The 20,230-nt window shown below is 33.7% G+C and overlaps 2 protein-coding genes across 3 annotated transcripts; one reads left to right on the forward strand and one right to left on the reverse strand.

Annotated features, from left to right (window-relative positions):
- The first annotated feature begins 24 nt into the window (after positions 1-24).
- Positions 25-9,178, forward strand: tfe3b (transcription factor binding to IGHM enhancer 3b). 2 transcript variants are annotated; one of them, XM_048172981.1, is made up of 9 exons: positions 25-186; positions 1,135-1,370; positions 3,541-3,765; positions 6,345-6,440; positions 7,433-7,544; positions 7,651-7,707; positions 7,800-7,875; positions 8,209-8,356; positions 8,487-9,178. In XM_048172981.1, the coding sequence occupies exons 2-9, from the start codon at positions 1,179-1,181 to the stop codon at positions 8,934-8,936; spliced, it is 1,356 nt and encodes a 451-aa protein (XP_048028938.1). In that variant the 5' UTR covers positions 25-186; positions 1,135-1,178; the 3' UTR covers positions 8,937-9,178. The 2 variants fall into 2 exon arrangements, with proteins under 2 accessions (XP_048028938.1, XP_048028939.1); XM_048172982.1 differs by lacking the exon at positions 25-186 and adding an exon at positions 224-395.
- A 3,407-nt stretch (positions 9,179-12,585) lies between these two features.
- si:dkey-245f22.3 (uncharacterized protein LOC492819 homolog) lies at positions 12,586-20,093 on the reverse strand. Its single transcript, XM_048173272.1, has 6 exons — positions 19,849-20,093; positions 19,445-19,495; positions 18,826-18,946; positions 18,607-18,744; positions 18,309-18,530; positions 12,586-13,711 (listed from the first exon to the last, which is right to left on the reverse strand). The coding sequence occupies exons 3-6, from the start codon at positions 18,911-18,913 to the stop codon at positions 13,398-13,400; spliced, it is 762 nt and encodes a 253-aa protein (XP_048029229.1). The 5' UTR covers positions 18,914-18,946; positions 19,445-19,495; positions 19,849-20,093; the 3' UTR covers positions 12,586-13,397.
- Between the last annotated feature and the right edge of the window lie 137 nt (positions 20,094-20,230).

A 20,230-nucleotide genomic window follows, 5' to 3' on the forward strand; every position in this document is an offset into this window, starting at 1 on the left:
CGTTATTTTAATTAACGACAACTATAATTGATAGATTTAGTTTTAGTTAACAACAGTAACAAACAATAACATGGTTGAGTGTGATGGGGAGAGATGGGTCTCAATCTGTCCAAAACAAGGAAATCCTCATGCGAGTAATGGCGATTCTTCCAGCAAACTCGCTTTACTTCTGCTAACGCCAACCAGGTAACTCATCTAACTTTATTTTCACCTCTTGACGATTTCACACGTACGTATAAACCGTGTTAATCTCAAGTTATTATGCGTGAATGGAAATTGATGAAGTTAAATACAGGCAACGTGCCAGTTTGACGTTGGATGACATGTCAACTAGCTAGCTAACGTTAGTTAGCCTAGCACTAACAGCTGGATGGTGCCAAAAACAACAATTCGGGGTTTGTTAATTTCGCTTTAGGGATAGTCATATGCAGTTACGTTTGCTTACTGGTGTAAATAACTAATACACAAGTTAATACCGTTTATGTAAACGAACGTGTTCAACTTCGGCTAATTCCGACCAATAGCAAACTATTACATAACTCACAGTAGAGCTAACTGCACAATCATTATTGAAAGTGTTTTTGTCCATTTATAGCTACAGGAATACATTCAGATTAGTGTTTGTGCCTGATGTTTTGTTAGTATTTAGAGGGACATAGCCCTAAAGACGAATGCTAAGAAATATTGTTTTGGTTAGCTGTCAACTTGTAAATTCTGTACTTCCCCAAGATAGAGCTGCACATTTCAGTCATATGGGATATTACAGATTCATATTCAATTTTAAGCAGTAGTTTGGTCAGACACCAAAAATTTGAATATATTTCACTTGTCTCTGTCATTTCATATTGTTGTGTACATTTTATGTTAGTTAAATGGTTAGTGCCTTTAACAATACTGTATTCATAATATTTAAATTTTATGTATATATAATTTGTTTGCCTATTGTGCTTTGGTAGAGTATTACATTTTTCTTTGAATGCAACTATTTGAGTGTGATGACTCAGATCAGTTAAATTTCCCTGTTCCTCAAGTCTCCATTGTTCGAAAAGAGAAGTGATCATCCCAGTTATTTCCTTTTATACTGCTGATCCTGTAGAATTATTACCAACTTTCTTGATGCTTTCACCATTGCAGCTTGTTAATTCTTCTCATACTTGACCCGTGGAACCAGCTTAGCCATGTCATCCCGAGTGTTGCTACGGCAACAGCTGATGCGGGAGCAGGCGCAGGAGCAGGAGAGGAGAGAGGCACAGCAGCAGGCATCTGTCGCTCAGCTCCGCCCAACAGATTCCACTCCTGCCATCTCCGTCACCATGCCACCTATGGCTGCACGCCCTCCTCCAGCTCAAGTACCTGTGGAGGTTCTGAAGGTGGGTCGGATCTTCTTACGAGGCTTAGAAATCTCTCATTTGAAGAACTACTTTATTTCTTTCTACTACTACTACTACTGCATACTCAAGTAGCATCCTAACTGCTGTCTACATGTCTAGTAACCATGACACAAGTAGCTGAAAGTTTGAAGCTTGACCCAAAAAAAAGGGCGAGTAATTAATTGGGTGAACTAATATTATACAACAAGTGTGTATGTGTGTGTGTGTGTGTGTGTGTGTGTATATATATATATATATATATATATATATATATATATATATATATATTTATAAATATATATATATATATATATATATATATATATATATATATATATATATATATATTTATATATATATATATATATATATATATATATATATATATATATATTTATAAATACATATTGATATATACAGGGAGTGCAGAATTATTAGGCAAGTTGATTTTCTGATCATATTTTTTTCCCAAGCACATTTTACCAATTCCAATCCACATCAATCTTAATAACTACTATTAATATTGTTTTTAATAATTTATAAGTGATATATAATTGTTCATGAAGGCTGGAAATGAAAAATGCCTTATATTCAGGTGTGCAGAATTATTAGGCAAGTTTTCTTTTACAGGCAAAATGAGCCAAAAAAGAGATTTAACTCAGACTGAAAAGTCAAAAATTATTAAATACTCATGAGAAGGACGCAATACTAATGCAATACTAGAAATTGCAAAGTTAAAGCATGACCAAGGGACAGCAAAATGCTCATTGGGTCAGCGGGGTCAGACAAAAACAGGTGGAAAAGAAAAGACACGTTAACTGCAAAATAATTAAGAATTATGTGTGAAACCATCAGGAACCCTTTAGTCTCCAGCGCCACCATTTTCCAGAACTGCAACCTACCTGGAGTCTCCAGAAGTGCAAGGTCTCAGGATCTCAGAGACTTAGGTTAGCTAAAGAATTCTAAAAAATGACCCGCACTTGATAAGAATCACAAGCTGAAGTGTTATAAAATACATGAAGACTGGGTTTTTATAGACCTTATAAACAGACAGCTTGAGAGTGACTCCTGAAGGACCAGCACCACATCCTCTTGTACCACTGTTTGAAGAATTTATCTTCCAGAATCTGGCAGTAAGTTTTGGAAGATCATGTTTAGTCCATCTCTGCAAGACAGACATTTCAGGTTAAGAGATGGACTAAAAGTGAACTCAAACACCTTACTGCCAGATTCTGGATAAATTCTTCAAACAGTGGTACAAGAGGATGTGGTGCTGGTCCATCAGGAGTCATTCTCAAGCTGTCTGTCTATAAGCCCTATTAAAACCCAGTCTTCATGTATTTTATAACACTTCAGCTTGTGATTCTTATCAAGTGCAGGTCATTTTTTAGGATTCTTTAGCTAACCTAAGTCTCTGAGATCCTAACACCTTGCACTTCTGGAGACTCCAGGTAGGTTGCAGCTCTGGAAAATGGTGGCGCTGGAGACTAAAGGGTTCCTGATGGTTTCACACTTAATTCTTCACCTTAATTCTTAATTATTTTGCAGTTAACATGTGTCTTTTCTTTTCCACCTGTTTTTGTCTGACCCCGCTGACCCAATGAGCATTTTGCTGTCCCTTGGTCATGCTTTAACTTTGCAATTTCTAGTATTGCATTAGTATTGCGTCCTTCTCATGAGTATTTAATAATTTTTGACTTTTCAGTCTGAGTTAAATCTCTTTTTTGGCTCATTTTGCCTGTAAAAGTAAACTTGCCTAATAATTCTGCACACCTGAATATAAGGCATTTTTCATTTCCAGCCTTCACGAACAATTATATATCACTTATAAATGATTAAAAACAATATTAATAGTAGTTATTAAGATTGATGTGGATTGGAATTGGTAAAATGTGCTTGGGAAAAAAATATGATCAGAAAATCAACTTGCCTAATAATTCTGCACTCCCTGTATGTGCATTCTGCAGTGGGAGTCTTCAGTGTAGACAGCTCCACTAAAATGGTTTGATGTCACATGCATAAAATGTAGACTCAACATAAGTGTGTTCCCTTTTTTTTATTTAAAAGTGTCAATTTTTCACTAATTCATGGACAGCAATGCAACGTAGAGCATGAAATGTCACTCACGTCTTTACATGACCGCTGATCCAGTGTTTTTACTTTGCTGTAGGTGCAAACTCATCTTGAAAACCCAACTAAATACCACATCCAGCAGGCTCAGAGGCAGCAAGTGAAGCAGTACCTGTCCACCACGTTAGGCAATAAAGTTGCCACACAAACTCTTGGTGTATCCCCCGTTCCGCAGTCAAGCTCTGCTCCAGAGAGGGTCCCTTCTGCAAGCAGTGCTCCCAATAGCCCAATGGCACATCTTAACCTGGGCTCCAACAAAGAAGAGGTAAAGCACATCTAAACATATACAAATATATTTATTTATATCTAAATATACACTGACATATGCAATGTTAATATACTGATCATCTAAGCCTGTTTTACTGTCTTAAAAATGCACAATTAAATGTTGCGTAGTTTAATTTTATTATGCATATTCTGCATTTTTACAGCTGTCTGCAAACCTACAAAACCATGCCCCATAATCTGCTCACCTGGCGAGAAAAACGAATTTATGTTTTATGGTTACTGATTAATATTAAAGAAGGCTTTTGATCAAAATGTTATTTTCATTCCCCTGTTTTTGTTAAAGAACTTTTTAATAAACGCCCTTTTTGATTTTTGATTTATGCTGAAATATGAATTGTCTTCTTAACAGCATATAAAACGGAGGTAATGCTTTACAGCAAGGTCACATTATTTAAAGGGTTCACCCCAAAATGAAAATTCAGTCATTTATTAGTCACCCTCATGTCATTCCAAACTCGTCAGACTTTCGTTCATCTTCGGAACATAAATGAAGATATTTTTGATGAAATCTGAGAGATGTGTGTCCCTCTATAGACAGCTACGCAACAACCACTTTGACACTTCAAAAAGTTCATAAAGAGATCGGTAATCTTGATGAATAGATTTAATTTAGGTTTTTACTCGGATGTAAGCATTGATCAGCAAACATAAGCAGAAACTCAACCGAACCTTAATAACGCACAAGAACAAACCTCTTCCTAACGTGCTGCGTAACCAGTGAGGTTCATTCTCGAGTGTTGCGCAGCACATTTGAGTTTCCGAAAGAGGTTTGTTCTTGTACGTTATTCAGGTTTGGTTGAGCTTCTGCTTATGTTCGCTGATCAATGCTTACATCCAAGTAAAAGCCTAAAGCGATCAAGTCTCTTTAGAAAATTTGGACTAAACCGCTCAATTCTTATGGATTAGTTTTCTGATCTCTTTATGAACTTTTTGAAGTGTCAAAGTGGTCGTTGCAAAGGCAATGGAGGGACAGAAATCTCTCAGATTTCATCAAAAAGATCTTCATTTGTGTTCCGAAGATGAACGAAAGTCTCATGGGTTGAAACAACATGAGGGTGAGTAATTAATGACATTTTGGGGTGAACTAACCTTTTCATATTAGTTAAAAATACTGTTCATTGTTAGTTCATTTCAGCTCCATTAAATAGTATTAACAGATACAAGTTTTGGTTAATGTTATAGTAAATGATGAAACTGACATTAACTAAGATTAATAAATGCTTCAGAAGTATTTTACATTGTCAGCTAATGTAGTTAATTAAAGGGTTAGTTCACCCAAAAATGAAAATTCTGTCATTTATTATTTACCCTCATGCCGTTTCACACCCGTAAGTCCTTCGTTAATCTTCAGAAGACAAATTAAGATATTTTAGTTGAAATCCGATGGCTCAGTGAGGCCTCCATAGGGAGCAATGACATTTCCTCTCTCAGGATCCATTAAGGTACTGAAAACATATTTAAATCAGTTCATGTGAGTACAGTGGTTTAATATTAATATTATAAAGCAACGAGAATATTTTTGGTGCGCCAAAAAAAACAAAATAATGACTTATTTAGTGATGGCCGATTTCAAAACACTGCTTCATGAAGCATCGGAGCACAAACGAATCAGTGTATCGAATCATGATTCAGATAGTGTGTCAAATTGCCAATGGCTGAAATCACGTGACTTTGGCGCTCCGAACAGCAGATTCGATACACTGATTAATTTGTGCTCCGATGCTTCCTGAAGCAGTGTTTTGAAATCGGCCATCACTAAATAAGTCATTATTTTGTTTTTTTTTGGCGCACCAAAAATATTCTCGTCGCTTTATAATATTAATATTGAACCACTGTACTCACATGAACTGATTTAAATATGCTTTTAGTACATTAATGGATCTTGAGAGAGTAAAATGTCATTGCTCACTGAGACATTAGATTTCAACAAAAATATCTTAATTTGTGTTCTAAAGATGAACAAAGGTTTTACGGGTGTGGAATGGCATGAGGGTGAGTAATAAATGACAGAATTTTCATTTTTGGGTGAACTAACCCTTTAAATTTAACAAATGGGACCTTGTTCCAAAACATTAATTATGCATAATTACATTTTACTAGCCCTAAAGCAAACCCTAATCTTAACTCTATAGTAGGTACATGTTGTAAATACATATTACTCAGTACTTGCATATAAGATAATTACACTGTAACAAGGACGCCTTCAAATACATTGTAAATACATTTTTACTGTGCCACTGTCTTGACATGTGCCAGTAAGTGAACATGCTTATCTTTCTCTGTTCAGCTTGCCCTCTCACTAGTTTGGTCACATTGTACTGCAAAATACCACACCAGCAGCTTAATTATATCTGCACCCCTCTTTCACACCATACAGCACTTCTGCTTTAGATTACCCATAAAACACACTCTTGACAATTGTCTTGTTAAGGATACAGTTTATTGATTCCCTAAATACATACTTGTTTATAACCCACTTTGTTGTGTAAAGTGATTAGATATACAGTACTTTTTATAAGACCATACTCATTCTAAGCCTTGATTGCATCCCCTCAGATGGATGATGTAATCGACGACATCATCAGCCTTGAGTCCAGCTTCAATGATGACATCATGTCACTGATAGATTCTGGCCTACAACTCCCGAACACGGTAAGCTGAGCGATGATCTTCATTATTGATGAACACATCCATAACATTACGGCAATGTTCTGAATAAAAGCCTCTTTGAACCCCAGCTATATTTGTGGTAAACCACCACAAGCCTTTCTGAAAGCTTACAGAGAGATCATTTCCTGATTGTAAATGTCTCCACCCCTCTTAAGAGTGAGTGCTAACCACTGCACTTATGAGGGAGGCGATAAATGGGGATGCACCTCAGCAATCGACATAAACATTCACTTCTGACACTTTACTAACACCTGCCATGCAGGAATTGTCAGGGAGGGCACAAAAAGGACTGTGAACGGATTGTACAGACCATGGCACAGGATAGAAAGAACTCTGGAAACAACTGGCAAAGGATTTACCTTTATTTATTTATTTTTTCTGGAGGAAAGAGTAAAAAGTGAATAGACGTAAAATGAGGATTTTAGTTTTATTGCAGGAGCATGAAAGAAAAAGAAAGGTAACATCTTATTCTTGAATTTGTTAGCCTTTATTCTTAAAGAAATCCATTTTGAAATGAAAAATATATTTTTATTATAATTTCTTATATATATTTCATTATAATATAAGGGAAATTTATATCAGAATTAAATTGCGAAATACATTATACAAAATTATTGTAATTAATAATTAATGTTGATAATAATTAATTTGTGTGCAAGTTGTTTTTTGCATCTATTTGTGAATAATATGAACAGTTCAGTAATTTAATTTGGATGTAATAACATAGTCACAGTAAATTCTAGCACTACATTTACTATGAATGATAAAATGGCAATATTTTCCCTCAGTTAATTATAGCATGCTTTTTGTAGAGTTTATTTATATTCATGTTCTTAAACAATAATATACTTGATGGTAAAGCAAAATTTGATTTTAATGTGTTTTAGGCTGATGTAAACACAATATTACTACAATACATTTCCTACTACAGTTCAGTGTTTTGATTCAATTTCTCTTCTCTGTTGTTGTCTTAGCTACCAGGCAACCTTCTGGATGTCTACAGCAGTCCTGGGATGACGACCCCCACCATCACCGTCAGCAATTCCTGTCCAGCAGATCTGCCCAACATCAAAAGGGAATATTCTGGTAATGTTTTACTCAGATTTTCCTCTGTATTCCATTGGTTTCAACTGTTTGTTGTGTTATGTATCTACACTATTGTTTGGTAGTCATAATAGCTGTTTATTTTCAGACACAGATGCTAGAGCCTTCATGAAGGAGAGGCAGAAGAAAGATAATCACAATCTCAGTGAGTTCGAAAGACACGTGCTTCAGTAGTATAATGTTTGTTTACTGTGTCATTAAATGACTCCGCCCAAATCTGTGTTTTGCTTTGTGTAGTTGAAAGGCGGAGAAGATTCAACATAAATGACAGAATAAAGGAATTAGGGGCTCTGATACCCAAATCCAGTGATCCGTAAGTTTCTTTCCTTGGAACTTTAAGCTTTGCAGCACTTATTTTTTAAAGAAAGCACACAAAAAACATGTAATACTAATAATTTGAAATGTTTTGGACACTTTTGACATTATATTAAAAACCTTTTGATCTAAAGGCTTAGGCTTGAAATTAGTTTTGAAAACAATTATAAATACCAAAACTCAAGTTTTAAATTCTGTGATCAGACTCTTCTTGATTTAGTTCTCTTTTAAATTGTCAGTAGGTGAACCACTGCTATGTACATACATAGAATTTTTATTTTAGACTAGAATACATGCATAATATTTGCCTCCTGTCTGGGTGAAATGGCAGGGAGATGCGTTGGAACAAGGGAACCATTTTGAAGGCTTCTGTTGATTATATAAGAAAACTTCAGAAAGAGCAACAGAGGGCCAAAGAGATTGAGATGAGGCAGAAGAAACTGGAACAATCCAATCAGGCCCTGCTGCTCCGCATACAGGTATATGAAACGTTAGCTTTCCTGTCTGTAAAATTCCCATTTAACACTTAACTTGCTCCAGTTATTTATTGATATGTTAAAACCTGTGAAAAGATGGACTCCAACACCCCCTGCTGTTTGTTGCACACAGGAATTAGAGATGCAAGCTCGTCACCATGGCCTCAACTCCGCTGTGTCTCCAGGCCTGGGCACAGACGCTTCCTTCCTTCAGCAACAGATACTACAGGCAAACCAGTCCATGCAGTCCGGCCCTGGGGAATGCCAACCTCAGAGTCACCTTAACATGGATGCTGCCATGGCACAGACTTCCCCCTCTCCCTTCCTCACAATACCTCCCTCCGGCTCCCCAGCTGCTGCGGCAGTAAGCGGCCCTCTCGATCTGGATACGTTTAGCTTTGCGGAGCTGGACGACCCTACGGCCTCTGATCTTTACTCTGAAGTGGGTCTCAGTGACATTCTTATGGATGACAGCTGCACGATGCCCACCGTCAGGTCTTCAGATGTGCTCTTTTCCCCGATGTCCCCCGGAGCCTCCAAGACCAGCAACGAGAGTAGTGTGAACATGGAGGATGACTTGTGACCGAACTGACCACTTTATGTATGTTTCTGTGCTTTTCCTAATGTGAGACGCCATGGAATGTATTTAAAGGGACAGTTCACTCAAAAATTCTGTCATTAAGTCCAAACCTGTTTTTTTCTCTAGAACATAAAAAAAGATATTTTGAGAAATGTCTCAGTTAGAGTTGCACGATAATTATGAAGTACACGTAAAAAGATCGCAATCTCAATTCAAACACCCAAACGATCTTATTCCTAAAAGATGACAACAATTCGACTGTGTCTATTAAAACTTTGAAAAGTACGATCACAGAGGAACATTCAGATCTGCGTTGTTGCTGCCACTGAGCCACTTGTCATGTATAGATATGAATTATACATGATACAGATATCATGTATAGTTTTTTTTAATCCACACGGTATCATTCAAATTATCACAGAAGTACTGGGATTAAAGTTTATAGTTCGGATATAAACACTGATGTCCACGCTTTAAATAAATATTGGATCAGTTACATCGATACACCAGTAGGTGGCGACAAGTAACTGTTAAAAAATATTAGTAATTGAATCATTCATTCAAAAGACTCTTTCAAAAACACAGATTCATCCAGTAATGAAACAATTGAAGTCTTTTTGAGCAAGTCATTGAATCATTCATTCAACCCCTCTTTTTTTAAAATAATTCATTCAAATAATTAACCATTTTTTAAATTAACCGCAGCAATTAACATTTTTTCAGAACCTCTAGTAAATTACATGTTATTTTGTTTAGTTGTCTGTTTTTATTTTAAACAAATTTATCAATTTATCTAGAATCATGCAGCTCTAGTCTGTGTTGAAATCAGGGGTCACTTTGTTAACTTCCTTCAAAATGTCTTCTTTTGTGTTCTGCAGAAATTGATGGATTTTTCATTTTTGGTGGACTATCCCTTTAAAAAAATGCTCTCTGGTGGTGTTCTTTGATTCAAGGCAGTTAGTTTAAAAAATTAACTGTAGTATTACAGCGTTTCACAGGCAGTCAGTGATTGCAACACTCCCAAATGTTTATCCCAAATCTGAAACGCACCCAAAATGTTTAGCCTTTTTGTAGCTAAAATGTAGGACGTTTTAGCCTTTCTAAGCCTTCCTTTAGCCTTCCGTAGGGTAAATCATGTGACATTTATTAAAGTGTTAGATGTGTTATTAGACTCTGCATTCAGAGCATGCAAGTGCACATATATATATGTTTTTGGAGTGTGGAGTGAGTAGTCACTTTATAGTCACTTACCGTACCAAAGGGATGTTTCGGAGTTGTTTAATTGCAAGAATTCATTATTTATATTATGATGAAAATGTTCAAGCAATATTTACTGCGTATATCAGAAAAGTCTATTTTTTAACACTTTGCTGGCTTTACTTTCAGCAGCCAAGTACTTGCATATTTACTACTAACTGGTTTGAAATTTTACATTTTATTTGTTTGTTTACAACACTTCCTTTTAAGCTTAGTTAATCTGACATTTTTCATTGTTACATTGCTAAACAAATCTGTGACGGTGCTGGTGTTCGTGATTTTTTTTTTTTTTTTGTAACACTTAAGAATAAGGTAAAACTCATTTGGTAACACTTTACAATAAGCTTCCATTTGTTAACATATTCATGAGTTAAAATGAACTATGAAATACTGCTTCTAAAGCTACTTCATTTATTAATCTTAATGTTAATGTTAATTACAATACATTATTAAAGTCAAAAGTTGTATCTGTTAATATATTATTTGATGGACCTGAGCTGACATGAACTAAAAATATTTTTTATTAACTTTAACAAAGATTAATAAATACAGTACCATATATCGCCTATTGTAGTTATTGCATTAACTAATTGGACCTTATTCTAAAGTGTTACTAAGTAAAATTCATATTGTCAAAAAATCAATTGGCATTACTTAATACATCAGGTATCATGAAAAACAATATCAAACAATTTCTAGTTATAATAAAACTTCATTTCTACATATACTAATGCATTTTAAAATAATACATTTTACATTTTATGCTGTATAAATTAATAATGTTTTCTGAACAAACATGACTTAATGTACGGCAGTATATTTATAATTTAATATTTAACCTAAATTAATAGATGTTGTAAAAATTGTTGTTCATTGTTCGTTCTTGATACCTAACGCTTTAACTAATGTTAATGAATTATGTGCAAAGTGTTACAGATTTTGGGATGTGTATAAGGAAACAAGCCACATAAACATCATGCACAAACAGCTTTTCAGGTGTAAAACTTCACAAGCTACCTCTGCCTAAAGTGCTTTTTTAAGCAATAGATCTAAATCAGCATTTTATTAGATGCAGCTACATACACACTTACCTGCGAATGTAAATGTTCTGTAGATGTGCTGGGAAACATTGAGCGTACTGCCAGTCAAAGCCAAATGAACTTTCATCTCTGATCAGACTGTGCCTTTAGCTTCAAGGAACAAAAGTCATTTGTTTGGATTGTAAATATAGAGAAATGAATACAAATGAGTCTCCAATTGTTTAAAAGTTGTTCTCTGTAAGTTCTGCAGCAATTCAAATGAATGTATAATATATAAAACTATATGATTTAAAGCTAAAAGCATAGACTTGTACAATATATTTCAAAACTTGAATGTTGTGATAGATTATGCAATTTCCCTATCAGTTTTTCCCGTGCCAAAGGCACAGAATAGATGTAAGTTTGAAATTATTAAATTACGTGAAGTCACAAAGCAATAAAAATGTTTGTCTCATGTGCTTACAGTACAGTCCTTTAGAAATATGCAGTGGTGTGTGTCTAAAGACATATTTCTACTCATTAAAACTGAATTGCCAGTTATTCTTCAGCTGCTGCTGTCATTGCCATCTTTCATTACATCATTACATCTGTACTCAATTAAAGGGAAGGTGTTGTTCTTTTTTATATTATAAACAGATTTTTGTTTCAGAGCACATAGGCCTAATTTATAATTGAGAGAATTTATTTTAATTGAAATTTTCCTGTGTGTTGGTGGCATTTAATTGGCTAAAATAAACTGATAAGGAAAAAAAATCTCATTAGTATGCTTGACTTTTTTTCAAATGTTTCTCTTGTAATTTTTCCACTAGATCATACATCAATTAATAGCACTCAATTGTCAGTTTATTCAATACAATCTGCACATTAATCGTTTGCACATTTACCTCCAGTTTAATCTCAAGTTAATAAGCCAGATTTGATGTGCAAGTTATCGCTTGGGTAAACAAATCTCGGTCTTTTGCATACATTGACTAACTCGCATCCATTTCACACAAAAGAGCTTTAAAACATAAAAAAGAGAAGAACTGTTTTATTTATTTTTTCTAGATACATTAAGTATAATGCAATCTAACATTGTCTGGCCAAATCCGTGATATCATGAATCATTGCATCACACAAAATGCTTCAATATATATATATATATATGTGTGTGTGTGTGTGTGTGAACCACAAAACCAGTCACAAATTTTTGAAATTGAAAATCATTTGAAATAAATAAGCTTTCCATTGATGTATGGTTTGTTAGGATAGGACAATATTTGGCTGAGATACAACCACTTGAAAATCTGCAATCTGAGGGTGCAAAAAAATCAAAATATTGAGAAAATCGCCTTTAACGTTGTCCAAATGAAGTCCTTAGCAATGCATATCCACTCACAAAAATAAATTTTTGATATATTTACACTAGGAAATTTACAAAATATCTTCATGGAACATTATCTTTACGTAATATCCTAATAATTTTTGGCATAAAAGAAAAATCGCTAATTTTGACCCATACAATGTTTTGTTGGCTATTGCTACAAATATACCCGTGCGACTTATGACTGGTTTTGTGGTCCAGGGTCACATATATATATATATATATATATATATATATACACACACACAAACATAATGCATATTAAAAAGATAATATGAAGAAAAAAAAGGTTATTTTCTAAGCAAATAAGAGTTATACACTGCAAAACAAGATTATTTTTCTTCTCTCACTGGCAGATATTTTGTTCTTGTTTCAAGCATAAAGTCACTTAATTCTGATCGATTTTTTAGTGAACAAGACTTAATATCTTAATCATTTTTCTTCTCAAGTAAATGTATCTTGATTTAAGAATGTTTAGATATGTGTACTGGAAACAAGACAAAAATACTGAGGAAGAAAATCGTTTTTTTTGCAGTGTATCTTTGACAATTAAATTTACTCTCAAATTGTAATGAGCTGGACAAAAACTTTTCAATATTTTTATATATTCTGGTTCAGGTGATATGTGAACAGTATATGATTTTTTCCTCTGATGCAGTATCAAATGCAGCCGTGCAGTATCACAGCCACAATCAACCAGCAGAATTACATGCTTGTAAAATCAGCACATTACATTCGCTACATTCCATTCCAGCCATATCAGATTGTCATGACCAGTACATTAATAACAGTGAGACTGTGCAGCTAGTGAAACAGAAGCTGAGAGAGTTCCATGCCGAGCTCCAGGCACTCAGTCGTCTGTAGACAGAGATCGCAAATGGAGCAGTCAAAGGCGTTTTCTGCACAACTGCAGCCGCACGCCTCCACGCACTCAGCGCAGCTGCAACACGGGCAAAAATCTATGAAGTCCTCCAGAGAGGAAGGGTCGCAACAACACACGTGAGAGCAGAAGGATGTACAGATTGAGGTCACGCAGTACTGACACCCGTCACCAACGGCCAGCAAGCAATCCCAAAACTTGCAGAACAAACACGCTAACAGAAAGGATGCACACAGATCTAAAAGTGCAAGAAAAAGGAGAAGAAAATGTAATATATATGTGAAATTAAATTTATATTCTGTATTCAGTACAACATTTCTGGAATAATCATGATTACCACAAACATTTATTTAATCTCTTATCTTTTTTTTATTATTATTATTAAAAAGAGGTTACAGTGAGGCATTTACAATGGAAGTGAATGAGGCCTTGTAATAATTTATGAGTTTGTGTGCCCATATAATCTTAAATTTCGGCTTGCTGTCTGCTATAGAGGGGCTCAGAGAGGATATTTTACTCCAGCTCCAATCTACATAGGCAAAATAGATAAAGGAGGAGAAGGGGAGGAGGAGGGATGCTGAAAGAACTGACAACGGGAAGGAGTAAGAGGCTGTTTTTATACTTAAAAGATTAGATGGCATACTCTTCCTGAAATTATGTTGAATAACTTCATTAAGCTTATAATTTTATGAAAGCCTACAGGAATTCTGCTAAAGTCACCATTAAAATCAAAAAGAACAATTCTTGTTTTTTTATGGAAAATTGCATCAATTCATCATTCATGTGCCCTCGTAATCTTTAATGAAAATAACTTCCCCTCTTCTCTTCTCTTCTCTTCTCTTCTCTTCTCTTCTCTTCTCTTCTCTTCTCTTCTCTTCTCTTCTCTTCTCTTCTCTATGTTTACTGGAGCGAGGATGTGACAACCTGTCACTCACATGACATCACAGCAATAGCAAACCACAACCATCCAATCACTTCCTGATGGACAGAATCAAGCCCCACCCATTTTTCTTGTTTGAGAAGCTGTTTCACTCTGATATACGTCATAATAGGGAAGAAAAGGCTTAATGCAACTTTCGTTTCATACCGACTTTAAAAGCTGTAAAGTTGTTTAAATCATTTTTACAGTCCTTTTATGGCAAACCGTTTGGACTTTTATTACATTTCCTCTAGTAACAATGGCAATTCTTGATATCAACAATTCAATTTTCACTAGTGAAATGCTATCAAGATATGATATGATCAAGATATGATATCAACAATTACATTTCCACTAGTAAAAACTAGAATTCTTGATATCTGTTATTGTATTTTCACTAGTGAAATGTCACCATAGGCTGCCATTCAAATTTAATTTAATCAAGAATTGATTTCTTACTAGTTGAAATTCCAATTTCACATATCAGAAATACAATTCTTACTAGTAACAATAGTAATTTTTGATATCATTAATTACTATATTACTAGTGCAAAATATCTATTCTTGATATCAACAATTGAATTGCCTCTAGCAACTAGCAAGCCGTTTTGACTTTTATTCGTTCTCAGGATATGAATTCTTGATATCAACAATTCAGTTTTCACTAGTTAAAATGCTAATTCTTGATATCAGGAATTACATTTCTACTAGTAACAACGACAATTGTTGATATCAAGAATTAACATTTCCACTAGTAAAAATGTTAATACTTGATATCAACAATGATGTCATCACTCGCAGAAATATGTATTCTTGATATCAACATTTGAATTTCCACTAGTGAAATGTCACCATAGACTGCCATTCAAATTCAATTGTTGATATCAAGAATTGAGTTCTTACTAGTTGAAATTCCAATTTCACATATCAGAAATACAATTCTCACTAGTAAAAATCATAATTTTTGATATCAATAATTCAATTGTCACTAGTTGAAATGTCAGTTCTTGATATCAACAATTGAATTGCTACTAGTAACAATGTTAATTTTTGATATCAATAATTTGAATGTCACTAGTGACAGTGTTAGTTTCTGATATCATGAATGTGATTGTTACTAGTAAGAAAGCCATTTTAGATATCTGAAATTATATTGATATCAGAAATACATTTTCAGATATCAAAAATGAACATTTTTACTAGTATTATATTGATTTAAATGCTGTAAAGTTGTTTAAATCATTTTTACAGTCCTTTTATGGCAAACCGTTTTGACTTTTATTACATTTCCACAAGTAACAATGGCAATTTTTGATATCAGGAATTACATTTCCTCTAGTAACAATGGCAATTCTTGATATCAACAATTCAATTTTCACTAGTGAAATGCTCATTTTTGATATCAAGAATTACATTTCCACTAGTAAAAACTAGAATTCTTGATATCTGTTATTGTATTTTCACTAGTGAAATGTCAAAATAGGCTGCCATTCAAATTTAATTTAATCAAGAATTGATTTCTTACTAGTTGAAATTCCAATTTCACATATCAGAAATACAATTCTTACTAGTAACAATAGTAATTTTTGATATCATTAATTACTATATTACTAGTGCAAAATATCTATTCTTGATATCAACAATTGAATTGCCTCTAGCAACTATGGCAAGCCGTTTTGACTTTTATTCGTTCTCAGGATATGAATTCTTGATATCAACAATGCAGTTTTCACTAGTTAAAATGCTAATTCTTGATATCAGGAATTACATTTCTACTAGTAACAACGACAATTGTTGATATCAAGAATTAACATTTCCACTAGTAAAAATGTTAATTCTTGATATCAACAATGATGTCATCACTCGCAGAAATATGTATTCTTGATATCAACATTTGAATTTCCACTAGTGAAATGTCACCATAGACTGCCATTCAAATTCAATTGTTGATATCAAGAATTGAGTTCTTACTAGTTGAAATTCCAATTCCACATATCAGAAATACAATTCTTACTAGTAAAAATCATAATTCTTGATATCAACAATTCAATTTTCATTAGTTAAAATGCTAATTTTTGATATCAAGAATTACATTTCCACTAGTAAAAACTAGAATTCTTGATATCTGTAATTGTACTTTCACTAGTGAAATGTCACCATAGACTGCCATTCAAATTCAATTGTTGATATCAAGAATTGAGTTCTTATTAGTTGAAATTCCAATTTCACATATCAGAAATACAATTCTCACTAGTAAAAATCATAATTTTTGATATCAATAATTCAATTGTCACTAGTTGAAATGTCAGTTCTTGATATCAACAATTGAATTGCTATTAGTAACAATGTTAATTTTTGATATCAATAATTTGAATGTCACTAGTGACAGTGTTAGTTTCTGATATCATGAATGTGATTGTTACTAGTAAGAAAGCCATTTTAGATATCTGAAATTATTATCAAGAACTGACATTTCACCTAGTGACAATTCTTGATATCAAAAATTCACATTTTACTAGTAGCAATGTAATTATTGATATAAAAAATTACTATTGTTACTAGTAAGAATTGTATTTCTGATATGTGAAATTGGAATTTCAACTAGTAAGAACTCAATTCTTGATATCAACAAATGAATTTGAATGGCAGTCTATGGTGACATTTCACTAGTGAAAATACAATTACAGATATCAAGAATTCTAGTTTTTACTAGTGGAAATTCAAATGTTGATATCAAGAATTAACATTGTTACTAGTGGAAATGTAATTTCTGATATCAAGAACTGAATTGTTGATATCAAGAATTCATATCCTGAGATGTGAATAAAAGTCAAAACGGCTTGCCATAGCAACAAAGTTAATTTATGATATCAATAATTCGATTGTCACTAGTGACAATGCTAGTTTCTGATATCATGAATGTGATTGATACTAGTAAGAAAGCCATTTTAGATATCTGAGATTATATTGATATCAGAAATACATTTTCATATATCAAAAATAAACATATTTACTAGTAGCAATTCAATTTTGGTATCAAGAACTGACATTTCAACTGATATCAAAACTTCGCATTTTTACTAGTAACAATGTAATTATTGATATCAAACATTATGATTGGTGATGATGGTGACTTCACTAGTAAAAGTACAATTACAGATATCAAGAATTATAGTTTTTTCTAGTTGAAATGTAATTCTTGATATCAAAAATTAACATTTCAACTAGTGAAAACTGAATTGTTGATATCAAGAATTAACATTTTTACTAATGGAAATGTAATTCCTGATATCAAGAAGTGAATTGCTGATATCAAGAATTGAATAAAAGTGAAAATGGCTTGCCATAGTCCTTTTACATGTTACATTTACAAATCGAATATAACTTTACACTGAAAAGGTTAGTAACATCATGTTTACACACATGTTGCTTATGTCTAAAGGCCCAATTCACTTCCTTTGAAAATGCCTCACTGTAAACAAGATTTTTATTTTTTTAAAGAAAAGGAGGGAAGAGTCTAAATTAATTTTTGTGGTAATCAACAAGATTATGCCACAACTGATCTTAACTTGTATTAAGCCCGGAATATTCCTTTAATGGCTGTAACAGACAAAATATTGATGTGGTAACCACAAATAAAGCAGCTTTGCTGACACTGTAGTCTATCATAAAACTGCAATCCTGTTTTGTATAAGTTTAAGAGCCTTTATAATCAGCACCGCTCCAAGAAAGTTTTGGTGTACATGCATTCTCTCATAAATTTAGCCAAATGCATATGATAAAAGATGACAGGAAGAGAGAAAGCTGTCATCAGTCCTGCTAGCGAGGATTTCAGTTGCATCTATAATGCATTAGATGTCATAAAAATTGAATCCATCATTTCATTGAGTCAAATGTAATTTGAGGTGTTGCTTACCTTCAGCAGGGGCTTTCAGGCTCTTCAACGTGGAGGTGGAGGAGCGGCTCATTTTGCGATGATGGTGTGTTGCTTTATAAGCGGTGATATGCAAGTTTTTGAGGTGGTTTGCGGGTAGCTGAACGCTGACAGGAAAAGAATCACTGTTGTCACTGCCAGGAGCGTTTAGAACATCCTGAAATGGCTTTTTCACATCTGCTGGGACTTCTTTGATATGCACATCTAATGATAAGGAGACGATCATAAAGTTCTGTGGATGTTAGCTTAAAGAATGATGGGTAGTGTGAAGGATATTTACCAAATGCTACTGGTTTCATTTTGCTAAGCGGAGAAATAAGACATGAGATTTCCTTCCCAGAGAGTTCATCGGTTGGTGATAGCTCACTATCCTTTAGACGTGTTCTGGTAGATTCCAAGTCTTTTTCGTCAGATGACTCTATAAAATAAATAAGCACGTTATCGGTTGCTCTTTTCCTCTATACTGATGTATTAAAAGAGTTTTGAAAAGTTGATATACTTGGAACTGAATGAACTTGCGGATCATCCGTGGATTTTGATCCAGTTGGTGACCGGCCACCGTGTTCATCCTCATGGTCACGGTTCATCGTTTCAAACTTCTCTCACAGTATTTGCTACAACTAGAATAAGTGTAAAGATGTAGAGTGAAAATGCCAGAGCATTTGAACCCCTAACCATGTCATTAAATATTCAAACACAGGAAGCAGAGAGAATAGATGTGCTATAGTCTGTGGCATATATTAAATGCTAACGGTAAAATACAATGGAGAAAGCTAACTGATCACTTGACATGTTGATATATTATGCAACTAACAGTTAACAATGTGAATGCCATTTCAGTTTTCTTGTTTTGTGACTAATATGACTACTTTTTACTGATGGATGTAATCATTTTTGAGTTGATATGCACAAAGTATATGCAAAATATGATATAGACTATATGCAAAAATACAAAGCCTAGCGTAAAAAGTACTGATGGAGCAAAAAGTGCCAGAGTCATTAATCTATTATTAATCTCAATCCATTTGGCAAACATGTTGTGTGACAGGGATAAGAGGCATCCTAGATGTAAAGAGGGCAATAAATTTCAGCAACCTATTAGTCCAATGTTTGCTTACCTCGAGTCAAAGAGATGCCAGCGAAATTTCTTTCCAAGCAGAATTCAAAACCTTGAAACAAACAAAGAGAAGCAAGTTTACAGGATATTAATAGTCTACCTTAAAATAACCAAAATACAATAGATATTAAAACAAATGTGTTCTATACGTATAATATTCTTATCACACGGAATTCAACATTACAAATTATTTTAACAGTCTCCTGGAACTCAAATATATTTAGGACCAAATATTTTTATCGTATAAACATACCCGACCGCAGGCTAACAGTGATGCTATATTTATAATAGTTCCTTTGTAAATTTAAAATAATAATAAAAAAATAATAATGTTGCATCCTGTCTTTTTCTACTTTTTTCAGTATTCTTATTTTTGATCATTCAAGTTTATGAAAATTCACTAACCTTTAACACCACATTCATCTCATCGCCCCTCAGATGCCAGAATGATTTTCTCTTACTTGCGCTGCAGGGGCCGTTGTTGACTGATCATTATCCATTAGTTAGCATGCTCATAGTGTTGATAGGACCCACATGTACCACACCCCCTACCAATAAGAAAAAAAAAGCAAAAACAAATATTACAACAACAACAGTTGATAATAATAATAATATCACTGCTGTTGTTTATAATATAAATTTTTATAAATAAAAAACATTGATTATTAAGTCTTTCAATAATCATAAAAAAGTATTTCAATAATCATCATGTGATATAATGTACTTCGTCAGTCTGTAAACGAACTAGAAAACGAACATTGCTTTCACCCCCTGTGAGGACTTTTAT

Source organism: Megalobrama amblycephala, linkage group LG21 (genome assembly GCF_018812025.1).
Source record: "Megalobrama amblycephala isolate DHTTF-2021 linkage group LG21, ASM1881202v1, whole genome shotgun sequence".
NCBI lineage: Eukaryota > Metazoa > Chordata > Actinopteri > Cypriniformes > Xenocyprididae > Megalobrama > Megalobrama amblycephala.

What these genes read in the sequence shown, in the direction of transcription:
- si:dkey-245f22.3 (XM_048173272.1), bottom strand. Translation starts at nt 18,913, where the DNA reads ATGAACCGTGACCATGAGGATGAACACGGTGGCCGGTCACCAACTGGA. An exon ending in GCAAGTTCATTCAGTTCCAA is followed by an intron (nt 18,745 to 18,825) that starts GTATATCAACTT and finishes TTTATTTTATAG; the next exon opens with AGTCATCTGACGAAAAAGAC. An exon ending in CCTGAAAGCCCCTGCTGAAG is followed by an intron (nt 13,712 to 18,308) that starts GTAAGCAACACC and finishes TTGCACTTTTAG; the next exon opens with ATCTGTGTGCATCCTTTCTG.
- tfe3b (XM_048172981.1), top strand. Translation starts at nt 1,179, where the DNA reads ATGTCATCCCGAGTGTTGCTACGGCAACAGCTGATGCGGGAGCAGGCG. An exon ending in TGGGCTCCAACAAAGAAGAG is followed by an intron (nt 3,766 to 6,344) that starts GTAAAGCACATC and finishes GCATCCCCTCAG; the next exon opens with ATGGATGATGTAATCGACGA. An exon ending in CCCTGCTGCTCCGCATACAG is followed by an intron (nt 8,357 to 8,486) that starts GTATATGAAACG and finishes TGTTGCACACAG; the next exon opens with GAATTAGAGATGCAAGCTCG.